Here is a 13,857-nt window from a genome sequence, read left to right as displayed (position 1 = left end):
ATTACCCATAGTGTTCAGAGCTTTGCAGATTATGGTGGATTGGCCGTGCTAAATTACCGATAATGTCCAGGGATGTGCAGGATAGGTGCATTATTGAGGGATAAATTCAGAGAGGTAGGGGAATGCGTCTGGGTGGGTTACCCTCCAGAAGGTAAGTGTGCACTCGTTGGGCCGAGTGGCCTGCTTCACACTATAGGGTTTCTCTGAAAGAAGGGATTTTTGCAAACTGTGCTCTCCTACCCTGACACCACAGGACAACGCAAGCGCAGTGCGGACCACCTGGCTGGCCGTCCGGAGCAGGCGCAGTCGGCCTCGCCCCGCCCCTCGCTCCGTTCATGACGTCAAAACGCGGAAATGGCTTTTTCAATTTCAGAGTGAATCTCCCTCCTCTGTGCAAATCCTCGACCTGGGATGGAGAGAGAGAAGGCGGAAATCTGTTCACTCGTGGCAACTGGAGTGAATCCCGGGAGGGAACAGACTCTGCAAACTCAGGTATGTGTCTTAATTACCCGGGCGACGAGGGACGGAAGAATAGAGATTAGGAAGGGGGAGAGGTAGAGATCTATTTTGTATTTTTACTTTTGAAATGCACCCGATTCCCACAAATAAATGCAAGTTACAAGTACATGCAATATCCCTTATTGCATCTTTAAGCTGGCTGCAACGTGTTTGCATCCTCTGTTCTTCCTCCACCTTGGCTCCAACGCATTCTGCTTTCTTGACCCATCCCCACCCACACCCCAACCATCTCCGCCCCTCGCCCCGAGGCATTGATGCTTCCAATCTGACCAGCAAAATTTCGGCTTGTCCCGCCATTCTTAACCGGTTGTCTTTTGTAAGTTCTGAACATTTCCCAATCCTCTCAGTACAGGAGTTAGGAGTTTGTACAGGACATTGGTTAGGCCACTTTTGGAATACAGTATTGTCTGCAATTCCGGTCTCCCCCTCTACTGGAAAAATGGTGTGAAACTTGAAAGAGTGCAGAAAAGATATACAAAGATTTTGACAGGGTTTGAGTGTTTGAGTTGAATACGCTGAGGCTGTTTGCCCTATCGCACTGGAGACTGAGGGGTAACCCGAGAGACATTTAGAGTCATAGAGATGTACAGCACGGAAACAGGCCCTTCGGTCCAACTAGTCCATGTCGAACAGATATCCCAACCTAATCTCGTCCCATTTGCCAGCACTTTGCCATATCCCTGTGAACCTTCGATTCAAATATCCATCCAGATGCCTTTTAAATGTTGCAATTGTACCAGCCTCCACCACTTCTACTGGCAGCTCAGTCCAAAAACGTACCACCCTCTGTGAAAACGTCACCCCTTAGGTTCCTTTTATTTTATCCCCTTTCACTCTCAACCAATGCCCCTACAGTTTTGGACCTCTAACCTGGGGAAAAGATGTGCAAAAGTTGAGCAGCCAGACAAAATGCAAAAGGAATAAAATGTCGATTCCCTGTCTCTGTGTGTGTGTTTGGGGGGGTGTGTGTTGGATTCCGGCTCCAGCCATTTTTTTTCTGCTATTGGCATTTGGACATTTAAAAACTGTCGATAACACCAACGTCTTCAATCGCATTTACCGGTGTCAGTGAAATCCGACGCATGCTCCTCATTCTCCACTGAAACATCCAGCTACCTTCTTTCCATGGACCAATGGAGTACCGGAAGGAGTCTAATCCTCCTGCCAATCAGAGACAACCTGTAGTGCATGAATGCAGAAGTTCACTAGGAGCTGCAGAACACTGGTATGTGGGACTAATTTAGTCTGAGACAATAGTCAGCATAGACATGTTAGACTGAAAGGTCTGTTTCTGTGCTGAGTGACTCTGGAACTGAAGCATCGATTCTTTGTTGTTCAAAAATCAGATGAATTCAGCTTTGAGTATATTCAATGACGTCCTAACTACAGGAAGACATCCCCACTTCTGAACTCAATTGCTCTTGTTAATATACCACTTGTCTTGCTTTTGTTTGCTCCACTTGTCCTTGCTGCTCCTCTCTGTCAATAAAGATTGAGTTTCACCTTGGATTGCAACTTCCTTCCTTTGTGCAAACACCTGTGAATACCGCACTCTCTTTTCTCACCCCCTTTTCCATTTCTTTTTATAATTCTGGGATTCAATTGTTAACTTGCAGGAACTGAAAGGAAAGGGAGTGAATCCAGGTAGGGGACAGACTCTGGGGAAGTGGTCCAGGTCTGTGTCTTAATTGGCAAACACATGGCAAATGCAATTTTACAATGTGACATTATAGCCTTTGCTGTGGAAAAAGAGAGTAGAAATTAGGTGCATTGTTTAAATGATGATACATTTGGATGTGGAGAAAGTGAGGGCTGCAGGTCAAAGTCAAAAAGTGTCATTCTGCAACAGTACCGCAGGACAGGCAGCATCTGAGGAGCAAGAGAGTTGATGTTTTGGGCAGGAGCACTTCATCAGGAATGACGTGTGGATGTAAAAAAGGCTGTAAAAAATTTAAAAGTCACACGACACCAGGTTATAGTCCAACGGGTTCAATTGGAAGCACACTAGCTTTCGGAGCGCCGCTCCTTCATCAGGTAGTTGAGTTTAAAGCTGAGTTCATCTAATTTTTGAACAACAAAGAATCAATGCTTCTGAGGGAAGGCAAGAAAATGGTTTTACTAAATGAATATTTTGCATCAGTATTTACTGTGGAAAAGGATATGGAAGATATAGACTGTAGGGAAATAGATGGCGACATCTTGCAAAATGTCCAGATTACAGAGGAGGAAGTGCTGGATGTATGGAAACGGTTAAAAGTGGATAAATCCCCAGGACCACCCGAGAACTCTGTGGGAAGCTAGAGAAGTGATTGCTGGGCCTCTTGCTAAGATATTTGTATCATCAATAGTCACAGGTTAGGTGCCAGAAGACTGGAGATTGGCAAACGTGGTGCCACTGTTTAAGAAAGGCGGTAAAGACAAGCCAGGGAACTATAGACCAGTGAGCCTGACCTCGGTGGTGGGCAAGTTGTAGGAGGGAATCCTGAGGGATAGGATGTACATGTATTTGGAAAGGAAAGGACTGATTCGGGATAGTCAACATGGCTTTGTGCGTGGGAAATCATGTCTCACAAACTTGATTGAGTTTTTTGAAGAAGTAACAAAGAAGATTGATGAGGGCAGAGCAGTAGATGTGATCTGTATGGACTTCAGTAAGGCGTTTGACAAGGTTCCCCATGGGAGACTGATTAGCAAGGTTAGATCTCATGGAATACAGGGAGAACTAGCCATTTGGATACAGAACTGGCTCAAAAGTAGAAGACAGAGGGTGGTGGTGGATGGTGGTTTTTCAGACTGGAGGCCTGTGACCAGTGGAGTGCCACAAGGATCGGTGCTGGGCCCTCTACTTTTTGTCATTAACATAAATGATTTGGATATGAGCATAAGAGGTAAAGTTAGTACGTTTGCAGATGACACTAAAATTGGAGGTGTAGTGGACAGCGAAGAGGGTTCCCTCACATTACAACAGGATCTGGATCAGATGGGCCAATGGCCTGAGAAGTGGCAGATGGAGTTTAATTCAGATAAATGCGAGGTGCTGCATTTTGGGAAAGCAAATCTTAACAGGACTTATACACTTAATGGTAAGGTCCAAGGGAGTGTTGCTGAACAAAGAGACCTTGGAGTGAAGGTTCATAGCTCCTTGAAAGTGGAGTCGCAGGTAGATAGGATAGTGAAGAAGGCGCTTGGTATGCTTTCCTTTATTGGTCAGAGCATTTAGGTTAGGCCAATGTTGGAATATTGTGTGCAATTCTGGTCTCCTTCTTATTGGAAAGATGTTTTGAAACTTGAAAGGGTTCTGAAAAAATTTAGAAGGATGTTGCCAGGGTTGGAGGATCTGAGCTACAGGGAGAGGCTGAACAGGCTGGGGCTGTTTTCCCTGAAGCGTCGGAGGCTGAGGGGTGACCTTATAGAGGTTTACAAAATTATGAGGGGCATGGATAGGATAAATAGACAAAGTCTTTTCCCTGGGGTCGGGGAGTCCAGAACTAGAGGGCATAGGTTTAGGGTGAGAGGGGAAAGATATAAAAGAGACCTAAGGGGCAACCTTTTCACGCAACAACTTGCCACCACAGACATCAGGCTCACTATAGTTCCCACACAGAGGGTGGTACGTGTATGGAATGGGCTGCCAGAGGAAGTGGTGGAGGCTGGTACAATTGCAACATTTAAGAGGCATTTGGATGGGTATATGAATAGGAAGGGTTTGGAGGGATATGGGCAGGGTGCTGGCAGGTGGGACTAGATTGGGATATCTGGTCGGCATGGAGAGGTTGTGCCGAAGGGTCTGTTTCCATGCTGTACATCTCTATGACTCAGTACAGAACAGTTACAGTTACAGAGTCACACAGCACAGAAATAGACCTTTCAGTTCAACGTGTCCATGCTGACTATATTCTCAGACTAAACTAGCCCCACTTACAGTGTTTGGCCCATATCCCTCCTGTTCTTGTACATATCCAGATGTTTTTTAAATGTTGTAACTGTACCTGTATCCACCACTTCATCTGGACATTTATTCCACGACAAACCACTCTTTCTATAAAAATAAAGAAATGGTGCTCCTCATATCTTTTAAAAAATCTTTCTCCTCGCACCTTCAAAATTTGCTCCCTAATCTTGAAACCTCCAACCTAGGAAAAGGACACCCACTGTTAAACTCATGAGGGGTATTGATGAGGTTATAATCCTCCATAAGGTCACCTCACAACCTCCTATGCTACAGTGAAATAAAGTGCCAGCCTATTCACCTAAATGTAGGTATATTCATATGTAGTTACGATCTGTTCAATGCTGGTGCAGGCCCAAAAGACCAAATGGCCTGCACCTGCTCCCATTTCTCATACTCTGTGTCCAGAACAGCAAGAGACCATAAGACAGCGGAGCAGAAATTAGGCCTTTCAGCCCATCAGGTTTGCTCTACAATTCAATCATAGCTGGTATGTTTCTCATCCCCATTCTCCCCATAACCATCGATCCCCTTGAACTCAAGAACCTGTCAACCTCAGTCTTAAATATACTCAGTGACCTGGCCTCCACAGCCTCTTGTGGCAATGAATTCCATAGATTCATCACTCTCAGGCTGAAGAAGATTCTTCTCAAATCCATTCTAAAAGGTCTTCCTTATACTCTAAGGCTGTGGTCTCGGGTCCTAGTCTCTCCTACCAATGGAAACATCTTCCCTATATCCACCCTATCAAGGCAGTTTTTTTATTCTGTACCTTTCAATTAGATCCCTCCCAAGTGTGGGCCTCTTAATAAACATGAACCAGACCCTTCAGGATTAGGTACAGCAGGGATTAGGTTCAGCAAAGTGAGAATGGAGGGAATGTGTGTGGGATGGAGATTTTCAGCTTTCAGGGATTGCGAGAGGAAAAGAAAGTTTGATTATAAATTAGAATTGATCAGATAGGCTGATGGCCAGAGGAGTGGCAGATGGAGTTTCATTTAGATAAATATGAGGTTATGCATTTTGGTAAGGCAAATCAGGGCAGTTAATGGGGAATGTCACAGAACAAATCGACATTGCAGTACAGCTTCAGAGATCCTTGAAAGTGGAGTCGCGGTTAGACAGGATAGTGAAGAAGGCGTTTGGTATGCTTGCCTTTATTGGACAGTGTATTCAGTAGAGGAGGTGGAAGGTCATGTTGCAGTTGTACAGGACATTGTTGGGCCACTTTTGGAATACTGCATTCAGTTCTGGTCTCGCTGCTGCAGGAAAGATGTTGCAAAACGTTGAAAGGGTTCAACAAAAGATGTACAAGGCTGTTGCCAGCATTGGAAACTTTAAGCTGTAGGGAAGAGGCTGAATAGGCTGGGAGTGTTTTCCTTGGAGCGTCGATGGCTGAGGGGTGAACTTATTGAAGTTCATAATGGGCCACCTTATTGAAGTTCATAAGGGGCAGGTGAAATAACCAAGATCATGGTAGCGGAGTCAAAAACTAGAAGGCATAAGTTTGAGGTGTGAGCGAAAAATTTAAAACGTGAAGGTGGTGCATGTATGGAATGAGCTGCTAGAGGACGTGGTGGAAGCTGATACAATACATTTTAAAAGACATCTGGATGAGTACAGGAGCAGGAAGGGATTAGAGGGATTTGGACCAAATGCTGGCAAATGGGACTATCTGGTTGGCATGGACGAGTTGGACGAAATGTGCTGTCTGACTCTAATTGTCTTTGGTGAAAGAAGTGTCATTGTGAACATTGGACTTTCAGAGAGCTTTCAAAGATACTTTGCCCTTACTGGGAACAGAAGAAGTTGCAGCGAAATCTTTCGTTTGTGAGACAGCAATTGAGTGTGTGAGTACATCTCGGATTTTTGTGAAAAGTGGGAATTCATTGCACTGTAGGGATGAAGTGCTTTAAGGTTTACCGGTAGTAAGTGAAGTGTTAGGTGGGCTCTTGTTTTAAACTGCTCATTCGTTTCAGCCTCTGACATTGTATTTTCAATGCTGTGCATCAGTAACTGGTATCGTTAGAAGCATTATGATTTTCAATACTGCAGGAATTGCATTGTTTCATCAGCATTGTAAAGTTTACTGGCAGCAGCGGGAGACGTGGGCTGTATTCACTAGAAATGATTTAAACAGTTAGGTAACACAAAAAGAGAAGGGCAAGTTGGGACTTGTCTTTCAATTTGCAGACGGTGGGAGGTTCTGGGTGCTGTGATCCAAAGCAAACACAACTGCGGTAAATCATAGAAGCACGACAGTGTGGGATCAGGCCATTCAGCCCATCAAGTCCACACTGACCCTTACGAAGAACATGCCAATCTGAGCCAACCCCACCTTCTCCTACCCTATCCAGTTGTTTTTGCTGATGAGTGAGACTGGACTAGGAGACATTGGCCTCAAGTTTAGGGGGAATAGATTTAGGATAGAGATGGAGAGGAACTGCTTTTCCCAAACAGCAGTGAATCTATGGAATTCTCTGCCCAAGGAAGCAATAGAGGCAGCTTCATTAAGTATATTCAAGACACAGTTGGATGGGATTTTTGCATGGTAGGGGAATTAAGGGTAGTCGGGATAATGAAGATAGGAGGAGCTGAGATTATCGATAGATCAGCCATGATTTTAATGAATGGCCGAGCAGGCTCAACAGTTCAAATGGCTTCCTCCTGCTTCGATTACTATGAAACTAAACCCTGCATTTCCCACGGTTAACCCACCAAACCTGCACATCCCTGGACAGTATGGCAATTTACTATGGCCAATCCAAATCAAGGCAGGTGAGCAAGTAGTAATGTGGGAAATAAATGTCAGACAGGGACAAGGAGAATAAATGTACTCGCTGGATTCAAAGCTGGATTCAAAAATCACAAAAATTGGACAAAAGCTGTGGTGACTGAACGTGTACTGCATCGTAACAAAAGTCAATGAATTGGACTGCACACATTAAAGGAAATTATGATCTGAGACTCCTTACAGAGACATGGCTTCAGGATGACAAGGATTGAATCGTGAATATCGAGGGGGTATGTGGCATTCAAGTTAAATGGGAAGCTAAGTTAAGGGAGAGGGTTGGCACTGCTATGACATGATGACATGGTAGTCTGGTGTCAGCCCAGATTTCAAGTTCTGTTTTCTCTGTCCTCCGTTGATCTCCCTGTTCCCACAGAGTAAGATGTTGTCTATTCCCAGCTCTGCTGAAACTTTGACCCCCTTTACACCTTCTGGAAGAATAAAACAGTAAATCAGTCGATCAAGGCCCAACCCACAATCTCCCAGCCTGTCAACCATCCAGACAGTGTCATCGTAGCACGGAATAAAACAAGAAAAATGAAACAAAATTAATACACAATTGGTGCTTGTGGTTAATATTTGTTCATTAGAAAGTAAACCAGAAATCAGGGTCTCTTACAGTGCCCTACTTGAGGAGTTCTCTTTCCCTTACATCTAAATATTCGTACCTTGCTCTGATTTAAAGCAATATTTAAGTCAACAGAAATAAAGCATCTATTATCAAATAGATATAGATGTACAGCACAGAAATAAACTTCTCAATCCAACACATCCATGCTGACAAGTTATCCTATACAAATCTAGTTCCATTTGCTAGCATTTGGCCCATATCCCTCCTATTCATTGACTCATCCAGATACTGTTGTATCTGCCTCCAGCACATCCTCTGGAAGCTCATTCCATACACGCACCATTCTCTGCATGAAAGATTTGACCCTTAGGTCCCTTCTAAATCTTTGAGGAGAAAGTGAGGTCTGCAGATGCTGGAGATCAAAGTTGAAACTTTATTGCTGGAACAGCACAGCAGGTCAGGCAGCATCCAGGGAACAGGAGATTCGACGTTTCGGGCACAGGCCCTTCTTCAGATTCCTGAAGAAGGGCCTGTGCCCGAAACGTCGAATCTCCTGTTCCCTGGATGCTGCCTGACCTGCTGTGCTGTTCCAGCAATAAAGTTTCAACCCTTCTAAATCTTTCCCCTGACACCCTAAACTGATGCCCTTTGGATTTCACCTCCCCCCTACACACACACACCCTGGGGAAAAGAGCTTTCCTATTTATCCTATCCATGCCCCTCATGATTTTATAAACCCCTATAAGGTCACCCCTCAGCCTCCGCTCCAGGGAAAACAGCACCAGCATATTCAGCGTCTCCCTGTAGGTCAAATCCTCTAACTCTGACAATATCCTTGTAAATCTTCTGAATTGAATTGAATTTATTGTCACGTGTACTGAGGCACAGTGAAAAGCTGTTGTGCGAGCAATACAAGCAGATCTCATAGTTATTTAGCACAGATAAGTAAATAATATATAAACATCAGCAAAACAAAAACACAGGTAGAGGCGAATGCTAAGAGTTTGAGTCCATTCAATATTCTAACAACAATAGATTAGAAACTGTCTCGCAACCGACTGGTGCGTGCATTCAGGCTTCTGTACCTTCTCCCCATTGGTAGAGGTTGTAGAAAAGCATTGCCAGGGTGGGATGGATCTTTGAGAATGTTGGTGGCTTTTCTTTGATAGCGGGCCTGGTAGATGCATTCCATAGATGGGAGGTTGGCCTTTGTGATTGTCCAGGCAGAGTTCACCATTCTCTGTAACCGTCTCCAATCTTGGCAAGGGTATTCGCCATCATGCCAAATTTTCTCAGCTTTATTCTTTTCTGAACACTTTCAAGTTTTACAACATCTTTCCTATGTTATAGCAAGGAGACCAGGATCAAATGCACTGACCAATAAAGACAAGCATACCAAACACCACCTTCACTATTTGGTTTACCTGTGACTCCACTTTCAAGGTACTATGACTCTATGGTTGTGAATGATAACATTTATTGGAAATGAGGTGATATGAATTGAGATTGGAGAGAGATAAAAAAATTGTTTAGCGATATTTCACCCTTGCTTTGAAAAGTTCTCTCTGGAAATTGAGCTTAATATGTGTCTAATTCAGATCGCTTTGTGACAGTGGAAAGTATATTCTTCAGTCTGACTGCGATAACATACCTGCTGTTTGTTAGAAGGAACTGATCACACTTGGCTTCGTCCCGAGGGAATGTTACATTGTTTTGGTCCTTCAAGTAATTGTCTGGAGGAAGAGAGAAGAGACATCTCCTGCAAATCAACTTTAGGTGAGTTTGACAGTATCAAACCTTTCAATGTAACATTCATTTTATAATCATTAGGCTGTGTTTCTTCCAAGCCAGCAATTCAAACAGAACTGCAGGTCTGACTCAATTTTGGCCAGAGTTGCTCTTTGTCTGGTGATTGTAACAAAAGAAATCTATACCAATTCACTGAGAAACAGATACTAACCAACACCACTACAGCTTCACAAATGGGACTACTCAATGCAAGTGCGTGTCTGGATAGGAGAGTTTACTTATCTATCCATACCTGTTAGCTCCTGCTAGATGAATGTGTGAGTACAGTCTTGAACATGTACCTGTTAACATAGAACATAGAACATAGAAGAATACAGCGCAGTACAGGCCCTTTGGCCCTCGATGTTGCGCCGATCCAAGCCCACCTAACCTATACTAACCCACTATCCTCCATATACCTATCCAATGCCCGCTTAAATGCCCATAAAGAGGGAGAGTCCACCACTGCTACTGGCAGGGCATTCCATGAACTTATGACTCGCTGAGTGAAGAACCTACCCCTAACTTCAGTCCTATATCTACCCCCCCTTAATTTAAAGCTATGCCCCCTTGTAATACCTGACTCCATACGCGGGAAAAGGTTCACACTGTCAACCCTATCCAACCCCCTAATCATCTTGTACACCTCAATCAAGTCACCCCTAAACCTTCTTTTCTTCAATGAAAACAGCCCCAAGTGTCTCAGTCTTTCCTCATACGATCTTCCTTCCATACCAGGCAACATCCTGGTAAACCTCCTCTGCACCCGTTCCAGTGCCTCCACATCCTTCCTATAGTATGGCGACCAAAACTGCACACAATATTCCAGATGCGGCCGCACCAGAGTCTTATACAACTGCATCATGACCTCAGGACTCCGGAACTCAATTCCTCTACCAATAAAAGCCAGTACGCCATATGCCTTCCTCACCGCACTATTTACCTGGGTGGCAACTTTCAGAGATGGACACCAAGATCCCTCTGCTCATCCACACTACCAAGTATCCGACCATTAGCCCAGTACCCCATCTTTTTGTTATTCTTCCCAAAGTGAATCACCTCACACTTAGCTACATTGAATTCCATTTGCCACCTTTCTGCCCAGCTCTGCAGCTTCTCTATATCCTGCTGTAACCTGCCACATCCTTCCTCACTGTCAACAACTCCTCCGACTTTCGTATCATCCGCAAACTTGCTCACCCAACCTTCTAACCCCTCTTCCAGGTCATTTATAAAAATGACAAACAGCAATGGTCCCAAAACAGATCCTTGCGGAACACCGCTAGTGACGGCACTCCATGAAGAAACTTTGCCATCAACTACTACCCTCTGTCTTCTTCCATCCAGCCAATTCCTAATCCAAACCTCCAACTCACCCTCAATGCCATACCTCCGTATTTTCTGCAGTAGCCTACCATGGGGAACCTTATCAAACGCCTTACTAAAATCCATATATACCACATCTACCGCTTTCCCCTCATCAACCTCCTTCGTCACCTTTTCAAAGAACTCAATAAGGTTTGTGAGGCACGACCTGCCCTTCACAAAACCATGCTGACTATCCTTGATCACATTATTCCTATCCAGATGTGCATAAATCCTATCCCTTACAATTCTCTCTAAGACTTTGCCCACAACAGAAGTGAGACTCACCGGCCTATAGTTACTAGGGTTATCCCTACTCCCCTTTTTGAACAAGGGAACCACATTTGCTATCCTCCAGTCTTCTGGCACTACTCCAGTAGACAAAGAGGACATAAAAATCAAGGCCAATGGCTCTGCAATCTCCTCCCTTGCTTCCCAGAGAATCCTAGGATAAATATGTTAGTTTCTGGTCTGTGAATATCGGAGTGTAGTTATCAAACTGTACCTGTCAGTATAAGCTGTGCGAATGTATGAATGAATGTAGTTATTAATCTGAGCCTGTCACTCTCTGGTAAATATATTTTGACATTGCAGAGCCTGATAGGGACTACAGATTGATAACTACACTCATGTATTCTCATCACATAAACTGACAGGTATAGATGGATAACTGAACTCATATCCACATAGTAGAAACTGGCAAGGACTGGTTGATAAATACATTTTATACATTTTAAATAAATAGAATCAGTCCCTATGTGTTTCTCTGATGGGGATGTGCGAGTTCTGTTATCAATCTATACCTGTCAGTTTATGTGATGAGAATACATGAGTGTAGTTATCAATCTGTAGACCCTATCAGTCTCTGCTATATTTTGGAGATTGTAGTTATCGACCTGAATCTGTCAGTTTCAGCTGTGAGAACAGGAGTGTCACTACCAGTATCTCCCTGCCAGTTTCTGCTGTATGAATATTAAATGCAGTTATCAGTTTGCACCTATCAGTTTCTTCTGTGTGAATGTAGATATTGACCTCTACCCGTCAGTTTTAGCTATACCAATATGTGAGTGCAATTATCAAACAGTACCTGTCAGGTTTTGCTACTTGACTCCAGAATGTCATTGTCAATCTGTTTCTACTGTACTAATACTAATCTGTCCCTGTCAGATTCTTCCCTGTCAATGTGAATACAGATATTGATCAGTACATTCTGCTCTGTGAATTTTAATGTATTAATCAAACTGTAGCTGTCAGTTTCAACTATGTGAATGTGGGAATATAGTTATCATTCTCTAACTGTCAATTTCTTCTTTGTCAAAGTGAGAGTGTAATTGTCAATTCTGTACCTTTCAGACTCTGCTGTGTGAATACGCAAGTATAGTTGTCAATTTGTACCTGTCAAGTTTCTACTTGGTGAATATGCTTGTGTAATTGCCAATCCCTGCCATTTTCTGCTATGTGAATGTGTGAGCTGAGTTTTCATCTGTCACTGTCAGTTTCTGCTTTGTGAATGTGAAAGTTTAGTTGTCAACCTTTCCCTGTCAGGCTCTATAATGTCAGTGTTTGAGTGTATTTATTAATCTTTTCCTCTCAGGTTGTGTGACTGCAGTTATCAGCCTGTACCTCTCAGATTCTGCTACATTTAAATGAGTTTAGTTATCCATTTGATTTGATCCGATTTATTATTGTCACATGTACAGAAAGACAATGAAAAGTATTGTTTTGTGTGTTTTACAGGCAGGTCAAAGTGCATTAGGGCAATAGCAAATGTGGTTCCCTTGTTCAAGAAGGGGAGTAGGGATAACCCGAGTAACTATAGGCCGGTGAGTCTCACTTCTGTTGTGGGCAAAGTCTTAGAGAGAATTGTAAGGGATAGGATTTATGAACATCTGGATAGGAATAATGTGATCAAGGACAGTCAGCATGGTTTTGTGAAGGGCAGGTCGTGCCTCACAAACCATATTGAATTCTTTGAGAAGGTGACTAAGGAGGTAGACGAGGGTAAAGTGGTAGATGTGGTGTATATGGATTTTAGTAAGGCGTTTGATAAGGTTCCCCATGGTAGGCTACTGCAAAAAATACGGAGGTATGGCATTGAGGGTGAGTTGGAGGTTTGGATTAGGAATTGGCTGGCTGGAAGAAGACAGGGGGTAGTAGTTGATGGTAAAGGTTCATCTTGGAGTGCAGTTACTAGCGGTGTTCCGCAAGGATCTGTTTGGGATCATTGCTGTTTGTCATTTTAATAAATGACCTGGAGGAGGGGCTAGAAGGTTGGGTGAGCAAGTTTGCGGATGATATGAAAGTCGGTGGAGTTGTTGACAGTGAGGAAGGATGTGTCAGGTTACAGCAGGATATTGATAAGCTGCAGAGCTGGGCAGAAAGGTGGCAAATGGAGTTCAATGTAGGTAAGTGTGAGGTGATTCACTTTGGTAGGAGTAACAAAAAGATGGGGTACTGGGCTAATGGTCGGATACTTGGTAGTGTGGATGAGCAGAGGGATCTTGGTGTCCATGTACACAGATCTCTGAAAGTTGCCACCCAGGTAAATAGTGCGGTGAAGAAGGCATATGGCGTACTGGCTTTTATTGGTAGAGGAATTGAGTTCCGGAGTCCTGAGGTCATGTTGCAGTTGTATAAGACTCTGGTGCGGCTGCATCTGGAGTATTGTGTGCAGTTTTGGTCGCCATACTATAGGAAGGATGTGGAGGCACTGGAACAGGTGCAGAGGAGGTTTACCAGGATGTTGCCTGGTATGGTAGGAAGATCGTATGAGGAAAGGCTGAGGCACTTGGGGCTGTTTTCATTGAAGAAAAGAAGGTTTAGGGGTGACTTGATAGAGGTGTACAAGATGATTAGGGGTTTAGATACGGTTGA

The 13,857-nt window shown here is 43.7% G+C and overlaps 1 protein-coding gene across 17 annotated transcripts in view; it reads left to right on the top strand.

Annotated features, from left to right (window-relative positions):
* The first annotated feature begins 258 nt into the window (after positions 1 to 258).
* The window catches only part of LOC148135446 (uncharacterized), a 70,791-nt gene continuing 57,192 nt past the window's right edge, over positions 259 to 13,857 (top strand). For 5 of the 17 annotated variants that reach the window (XR_015755103.1, XR_015755102.1, XR_015755105.1 and 2 more), the window contains exons 1-2: positions 272 to 492; positions 9,496 to 9,606. Coding sequence is in view for 9 of the 17 variants with exons in the window: in XM_087984694.1 (XP_087840820.1) it covers positions 336 to 492; positions 9,496 to 9,606 (268 nt within the window). In the remaining 8 variants the exon portion in view is untranslated. Of the gene's footprint in view, positions 493 to 9,495; positions 9,607 to 13,857 lie in introns of all 17 variants that reach the window. The other 12 variants (XR_015755099.1, XR_015755100.1, XM_087984686.1 and 9 more) reach the window with 7 other exon arrangements.

Source organism: Chiloscyllium plagiosum, unplaced genomic scaffold (genome assembly GCF_037043375.1).
Source record: "Chiloscyllium plagiosum isolate Xiang-an unplaced genomic scaffold, Cpla_swu_hap1 HiC_scaffold_49, whole genome shotgun sequence".
NCBI classification, from domain to species: domain Eukaryota; kingdom Metazoa; phylum Chordata; class Chondrichthyes; order Orectolobiformes; family Hemiscylliidae; genus Chiloscyllium; species Chiloscyllium plagiosum.
Note: the sequence above shows the minus strand (reverse complement) of the source record. Positions and strands in the feature narration are given on the sequence as shown.